Source organism: Melitaea cinxia, chromosome 15, assembly GCF_905220565.1.
Source record: "Melitaea cinxia chromosome 15, ilMelCinx1.1, whole genome shotgun sequence".
In the NCBI taxonomy this organism is placed as follows: Eukaryota; Metazoa; Arthropoda; class Insecta; order Lepidoptera; family Nymphalidae; genus Melitaea; species Melitaea cinxia.
The window spans coordinates 5,761,240-5,769,906 of record NC_059408.1 but is presented as its reverse complement, the minus strand read 5'-3'; the positions used below and the strand labels follow the sequence as shown (position 1 = coordinate 5,769,906).

The window sequence follows — 8,667 nt, the reverse complement described above, 5'->3', positions numbered from 1 at the left end:
TTTGTTCATTTGCATATAAAGAAGTTGTAAAAAAATTAGCTTTTTATTTCTAACTCTGCTTGGTCATGGTGCATGCTCTGTATAATTAAATACGTTTATTGGTTGTTTTTGCGAATTATATCTACTTGTATTCTACTTATTTTCGTAAGTAAAATGATAAGCGTGATAGTCTTCCTAATAATTATTGTTAATGATAAAAAAAATTCGCGTATTTATTTTTAATTGTATTTATGTGCATATGAGTAATGTATTAAACTAAATTAATTATTATTTTCTTCACTATCTGTACCTATGAATTTGATCGTATTCACGCATTTTACCTTTCGTGGCAGTACCAAGGGAATCCTTAAGAAATCCTTAGAAGGGGAAAAGGGAGTATGGCCATTTCAGAAGTTTTGTTCAAATTCGTGTAGTTGTTAGATGCGCACCCAAAACAGACTGAAAAATTGACAAATATGAAAAACAAAAATATTTTTGACTTCGACATCTATTTTAAAATCACTTAAAGTGTTTAAAAATTTTGAATTTTATTTTAGAATTTAAGGTTAAAGAATTTTATATAAGTTACCTATATATTTATAAATTATTAAGGCTCAACTAATTTACCACTTTAGAAACATTTATATGTGCCTACATTGCATGAGATAATTAAGCATAGTTACAAAAAAAGATTGTCAAGTATTTAAGGTATCAATGGGTCGAGAAATATAAACCTTATTAAAAAGGAACTTTTTATACCGACATTCCATAAGTGTTCATGTTGACGGAACGGTCTTCCTAGTAGGATGTAAGGTATCACCGGAAACTGTACCAGTTAGATGACTTTATGAATTTTTTAAACACTTTTGTTTTTGTTCAAATTGCAAAAAAAGAAGATCGTATCAAAGAAATATCATAAGCAACGGTGGCTAATAAAAAGTTACGTTCTTTGTTACAGGGCCTTTTTTATTTCTTTCGTTAGATATATAAATTTCAAGATATTTGAATAAACAGGACTTAAAAAGCAAAGTTCTTACTAAAATGTTGGAGAGTCGATGTTCTGTTTTATTCGTTTTTGTTCACTGTTAACACAAATTGCCATAAATGGATAAACTTTTTTTTGTGATTTTGAAATTAAAATTGTATATTTTATTTTCAGTATAATATAAAATTAAAAAAAAAAAAAAACAAGAAAAGAAGACGAAAAAAGTTCATCATTTGAATAGTAAATAACATTTTTAAGACGTTTAGGGTTTTTTTTAAATATTTTTGGATTAGACCACTGAACATATTTCAATTTTTCATAGTTTTTAAATTACGACAATAGTATTTGTATAACTTATATTATTTTATTTTTGTTACAGATATACCAGAAGTTATGTGCACAAGAAGCTAAATAAAATAAACAATGCGTCTTCAAACGGTTTTAATATTAAGCGCTCTATTCCTCTGTGATGCGAAAATCCCGCGTTTAAAGTACACACAACCCAACCAGTTACCGACAAATTCCGCGCAAAACTCGCATTCATTAGGATTCCAAACAGAAAACAAGAACGACAAAACGAACCAAATAGTCGACCAATACAGGACACGGCATAGGAGAGAATCCTTTGACTCAAAAGCGTACGAATCGGGTTTGATATGGGCGCACACGGAGCGTCTAGATGAAAATAGTGATGTAATTTTACGGTGGGTGAACACAGATTCGACTATAACGTTCAGGTTAGAAGCGAAGAGCCATGGTTACGTCGCTTTAGGATTTAACTCGGCGAGAAATATGAGAGGAGCGGACTTGGTCGTCGCTTGGGTGGACGATAAGTACGGCAATGCTCAAATTTTGGTAAGTGCACCTGTTATCGCATTCTCACGATATCCGATACGCTCAGAGGAGGTCTTACGCAAACAATTTTCTCATTTGAATAAAGTTTGAACATTTGTAAGCTGAAATCGCTGACGACCGCTGAATCAGTATTCAAATTATGTAATTTTAATGTTTTTCATGTAGTTAGTTATATTTAGTTTCATCATTTGGAAAATTCTCTGCGATTTTGTGAAATAGAACGGAGTAAATTTTTTTATGACGGTTATTCACAAGAAGTAAATTACCATAGAAGAAATTATTTTTATTTGATTTTCATTAAAAACGACGAAACATACGATTACATATCATGTTAACAAACTCATATAGGATTCATACGCTTACGCTTCAGCCGGTAATATTCCACTGCTGGGCATAGTCCTCTTTCCCCATGTAGGAAATGGATAGGATTCATAACACTAACAAATCTTACACCTGATAGTTTTAGATAGACGTTAACATCTTACAATCGTATACTAAATGTAATTGTAGCATAGATAATATTTTTCCATGCATTGTCTTCTTCCTAACATGTCAAAAGAAAATATTTTTAATATACCTTTATGGATTTTTATGGAACCTTTTCTAATTTGTATTCTAGACTCTAGCGTCATACGTCTTACTGGTACTTCGAAATAATCATCTATCTTCTTATGCCAAGGAAGCTATTTATGTATATCAAATTCTTTTAAAATCATAAAATTTTGTGCTTTCTGTAACACTGATAAAGTAGTTTGTGACCTCGATATAGATTTCTCTTTGTATATATCTGTAATATATATGATATCTTGGTATAAATCTATATTTAGGTTATGGAAATCATTTGCCTAATAACGCCATCATTGATAATTCGTATCACGTAGCAAAGTTAAATTTTGTTAATTTATTTTTCATCTGTGTCGTTTGTATTCAAAAAAGCGATCCATCGTAAACCTTTTGCTATTTTAGTCAAGTCCCTCAAGTCTATTACCAAAGTTGCGTAACGATTGATAAACGAGTATGAAATTGTTATAGTTCATAAATTGTTTTTATAAACCTAGTGTACACTTTTGTTTTATTTAAAAATAATCTAACAAGATATCCACTTACGTAATTGAAACAAAAAAAACCATCACCTTTGCTATCTCAAAATAGACCTTATCACGTAACGATAAGGGGTATAGTAGGCGCAGTTTATATGTTTTTATGAGACAATAGTTCGGCTGCGGTTTTTGAACACTGTCAACGTCCCAAGTATCGAAGCGTGACGGTTGCCGCCATCATCTTAACTGTCTCTTTTGTATACGAGATTTCATTTCTCACCTGCCGTTTAAAAAGCGGAGGCACTTTTTTTCATCTACGTCAAATTACTGTTTTTCTTTTATGAATAAACTAGCTTTCTTTTGTTTTTTGATTGCACGGATTTTTTAATCTCTACCTACTAAATTAAATTGTAGCGATCTTCGATAAAAAGGGTAGTTCACATTTTTCATTATTCGGGAATTATAATGCGCCTGTATTAAAACTTGTTTGTACCTACATTTTTTTTAATTTTAAATAATTTTCTGCTGTTTCGATATATTTCTACTTTTTAATCAGTATTTAATATGGTAACTACTTATATGTATATTTCAATTTACAATTATTCGTGTATAGAAAAATAAAAAAAATCTGTAAATATATGTGTAGTAAAGAAAAGAAATGTATTTCCTTTATGGATCCTGTACTTTTTAGTATTCTCGTTCTATATCTATTCGCCCTGATGTTTGGGGTTAAACCCAAATAAAATGGTGAAGCTACCCGTATGTACTCTTACATTTAGGTAAATTACTTTAGTACTAACAATATGACCCCTTGTACAGTAAAGAATAGTTTACCATTTTTGTGGTCTGATTAGTATGAAAAAGACCACTGTTTTGTACCCAGTCTTCGTCACGCTGAACGCGCGTAAATTAGTTAAAAGTTTGTTGTATAAAACTGATGGCCTAGTGGATAAAAATTGTAATTTACACTGAAAGCCTTAAACGGTACCGATATGATTTTAATGTATTGTTTATAACCTTTCCTTTCTTCGTTAGTGATGAAAACATTTATATGGATAGATCAACCATCTTGGTTTTTTAAGACATTACAACCGACACATAAGAACGAGTGTTCACTTACAACGTTGGTGGAAGATCTGGCACATGAAGACGAGTGTAAACTTTTACATCTGAATAAATTATTTGTTTTTCTCACCATCAAAAGTTTTTTTCTTTATATTATCGATAAAATGATTTAAAACCCTCTTTCTATAATCATAAAACATTAACATTACCTAGAAGTAACAAACTATAAACAGTAAACTTGCGCCTTGCTTTGCATACGAATTTCTTTAATACTTTCCGAGAGTGTTCAGAGTTCGTGTAACTGCGGTCAGTGACGTACACGCAATAATAAGAACATATACAGCTCAAAACGAAATAAACAAGTTGGGCGCATAGTTTTGCTTTGCTTTAAATTTAAAATGACGACAGGTTTTGTAACTGTAACGTATCAGGTCATTAAAATTTCGTAGGTTTTAAATGTTGTGTAACAAGCATATATAGTTATCAACGCTGCACGTAATTTTTTGTCGCTTAAATCCCTACTAAGAGTATAAATGTGAATGTAAGTTTGTTTGTTACGCTTTCACGCGAAAACTACATAACCGATCACCATGAAACTGTGTACACATATTCTTGGAGGTATTAGAAGTAACATAGGACTTTTTACAAAAAAAAATTGTGTTTACGGTCTTTTGCTTAAACCCATATGTGGTGAACAAAAAACATTCGCTATCGCGGCTCGAAATTCAGAAGAAATTAAATCATTATTTAAAATTAAGTATGTTTCTTAGTCACGACGGAATTCAGTCATATGAATATCATATCTGATAATAAATACATATGATGTACTATGATGTAACTGCGTTCCTTCAAAATGAGGCTTCTGTAGGTGTAATTGATCACGATCCATCCACGTGACAAAAAAAAAAAAACAATTCTCAGTACATTTTAAAATTTGACTTTTATTTAAATAGATTAGCTACTTTAGTATTTAGCATAACACCTTTTGTGAGCGCGTATTACGTTTAAAGCACGGCTATAATTTACAATTTAAAACGTTTCATGAGAAAAAGAATTCGTTTCCATATGCGGTGCTTTAGTTATTTGCGGCACTTACTATTATTATTAATAATATTTATCTTTATTGACGTATTTTAGGGATAAGAAAAATAGTATTGGACGGTTATGCAGAAGTATGTTGCCAGAGTACCTTGTACATTAATACAAAGTTTAAAATTATTATTTTTTTTCACGTGGAACGAGTTAAATATGTGTGTAAAAATATTGCTTAAACCGCTAAATCGTTAGTGATATTTATAAAATCTATTTTAAAACTTAGAAAAAACATAATATTATGCACAAAAACATAACTACTATGGTATTGTGGATAATTTTTAATTGTTTCTTTTTTTTTCAGAAACGTAGCAAGTGAAATATTACATGATTTTATTTTTAATTTTAATCACGGGAACAAAGATTCCAATTTCCACTTTTACCTTCCCTAAATGTGTATAGTTAACGTACATGTTTGAAGGTAAAGGTGTTTGTGCGTGTTTTTCTATCACTTCTTGTTGGGTTCGAATAAAATTTAACTTTTAATTTAATCCATAAAAAATAATCCGGAGGCGCAGGCGAATGTTATTATTTATAAAATATCTATAATTTGTAGTCTCCTACACCGAAAAAGTGAAAATTTTTAAATTTTTAGAAGAAATAAATTAACAAATCTTTGTCTGCTTGATAACTCTTAAAGAACTAAATGAAAATCTTTAAGATGTGTCTTTAAGTGAATGGATTAAATCCGGCTATAATACTTCGAATCCTTTCTTACCCAGGAAATGAAAAGGCATCTCCAAGTCAAAATTTAATTCAGCCCAAAGGGCTATTTACAGCGAGAATAGTAGTTATTCACGCAGCGAATCACAATTATTGCCAAGGCCGCTCTTATACAGTATTAACAAATTTAAATTAATAAATTAATTTGTATTGTTACAGGCGAATAGTGTGAGATAGTTCAAACTATTGTTACACTGTGAATAGTGTCTTGTTGCTTTCATATATGAGATATACCATATTAAATGATCATGTAAAGTAAACTTCAAGTTTGAGGTCACATATTTGTATAGCGTGTAAGTGTAAGTGTATATGACAATGTGTGGGTACGAGAATAATAAATACATCTTGAAATATTTTCATATTGTTATTTTATACTTTTGCTCGTGTATCTGTATTGAACTTTTCATTTACGAGTATTTACAAATGATAACCTTTATTATATATATAATTATTACACATTATATAAATTATCTCTTACTTTTACAATCACAGTCTCACAGTACTCACAGTAGAGAAGATAACCACCAACCCTCAGTGGAGCAGCGTGGTGGATTAAGCTCTAATATTTCTCCTACATGGAGATCCCAATAGTGGGATGTTACAGGCTGAATGCGTTAGGCGATTCACAATTGAATTCTCATATAAAAGTGGCTGCTTTAGTTCAACTATTGTGCAAATTGTTTACATTTGATAGAACGAAAACAAGGGGTTTTTGCTGTATATACCTCTTTTGATAAGGATTTATAGTTAATGGTTAATTGACACTTACAGAAATGTCGGGTGTTGTATTTTTTATCTATTGTATACTAGTTAACCGGACAGACTTCGTTCTGTCAAAAGTTAATAGACGTCTATTTATATAGATTTTTTATTTTATTTTTTAAAGTATTAAAACCATTCAAAAAAATAGCTGAATTGGTTGAGCCATTCTTGAGTTATACGCTTAGCAACATTAATTTTTATTTATATAGATATATACATAGTTATATTGATAGTAAATGAGTTAAAATTAAAGTTATATATATTGAATATAGTAGTCACAATAAGTATTAGGGATGAGCATAGTTTCATTCATCTAAAGAAGTAAAATAAACATATGAGAGCCGCAGATAAATTTTCCAATTACTGCTTTTGGATTATACAAATTTAAGTTATAAAGTATTCCGATTGCATAGCATTCCGGGTTCGCTTTAAATCTCCGTTCTTTTGACTCGGAAATTTAAACCGTATATACATAATTACTTATAACTTCGTTATATTGCTATTTAAATAGTTAAAAATAGTATCTTCAATTTTGGTTTTAAAATCACTTTTTTGTGTTTTGTTGTGTGTTTGTAACTTAAAAAAGTAACTGTATGATTCGTAACAAATGCAACTATTAGACCAATATTGATAATTATTTTAGTATTCATCACTTCAGCCTATCGCAATCCACTGCTGGGCATAGGCCTCCACAAGTTCGCGCCAAAAATGGCGCGAACGCATGTTTCTTGCCTATAGTCACCACGTTGGGCAGGAGGGTTGGTGATCGCAGAGCTAGCTTTGTCGCTCCGAAGACGCTACTGGCCGTCTTCGGCCTGTGTATTTCGAAACAGTTAGATGGTTATAACGGCTTTTAAAGTTCCAAGGTAGTAGTGGAACTGTGTTTAATCCCTTAGTCGCCTCTTACGACACCCACGGGAAGAGAGGGGGTGGGTATATTCATTACTGCTGTAACCACACAGTGTTTTAGTATAAGAAAGATATAATATTCAGAATAATAAAATGTTAGCCTGCAATTCATCGTTTAATAGTACAGATGTCATTGCAGATGAAACAAAGGCGTACCTGTAGTTTCACTCGTAAAGTACATCAGTAAGTAGATATAATACAGAGGGCGACTATAGTAAAGCTATCTTTATATAACAACAATAAATAAGCCTATTAAGAAACACTAAGGAAGCGTTTAAACAAAACAAAACTGTACGATGAAAACTGAACGCTCTTTATTCTCTTGTCATTGATAAATACGGCCCTGAGTATGCCTATAAGCTTACTAGTTACCTCTGTAAAGAATTCCGTTGACTGCAAACATTATTCCGCGTACTGCGTTGTATAATCGTAGTTATAGACAGGGCAGGTGAAACCGCGAATGGTCAGCTGCTTGAAAGGGGTACGGCGCTTGACCAATGAGGTATGTGTTTATGAAAACTTATAAAATACTAGCTGTGCCGGCGACTTCGTCCGCGTGTAATTTAACAAAAAAGTTCTTGTTCAGTCCTCATAGTTATAAAATAAATAAATTTCTAAAATAAAAGTAGCCTAAGTTACTCCTTATTACATCAGCTCTCTGCCAGTGAAAGTCCCGTCAAAATCAGTTCAGCCGTTTCAGGGATTAGCCGGAACAAATAGACAGACAGACAGATAGACTAACAAAAACTGTAAAAAATGTTATTTTGGTAATATGTATGTACCGTGTGTCCACCATACATATTTAGTAAAAAGCGGTTATTTTAATATTACAAATATACACTCAAATTTTATTTGTATAGATGTCGTTATTAATTACACACACTTGAAAATATATTTTAAAATATATTTTTAAGATAATAGGAATATAAAACCTACAGACACGCATTTACGTAAGACACGAGCTCATACAAAAATAAAATAATGTAAGTATACTTACATCATATTTACCATTTCATAATTTCAAAAATACGGTAAAATTATATTTTGATTTGTTATTACTAATATAGTCTATACTAAATATATAACGACCAGGGCAGTGAATACATTGACGAAGTCAAAAACATTCCAACTACACACATTATAAGATAAATAATTGTTATAGAAAGAAGTTACACAATTGTCTTTAAACGTAATTGTCAACCAAACCCAGCGACTTGACTAATTCAATATGGTGGTCTTGCATATTAATTGTTTAGT

General features: G+C 31.2%; 1 protein-coding gene across 1 annotated transcript in view; it reads left to right on the top strand.

The window, feature by feature from the left end:
- The first annotated feature begins 1,361 nt into the window (after nucleotides 1–1,361).
- LOC123660134 (MOXD1 homolog 1-like) overlaps nucleotides 1,362–8,667 on the top strand; it is a 38,677-nt gene continuing 31,371 nt past the window's right edge. The window contains exon 1 of the mRNA XM_045595238.1: nucleotides 1,362–1,819. Within this exon, the coding sequence (XP_045451194.1) occupies nucleotides 1,388–1,819 (432 nt within the window). The 5' untranslated portion in view covers nucleotides 1,362–1,387. The remainder of the gene's footprint in view (nucleotides 1,820–8,667) is intronic.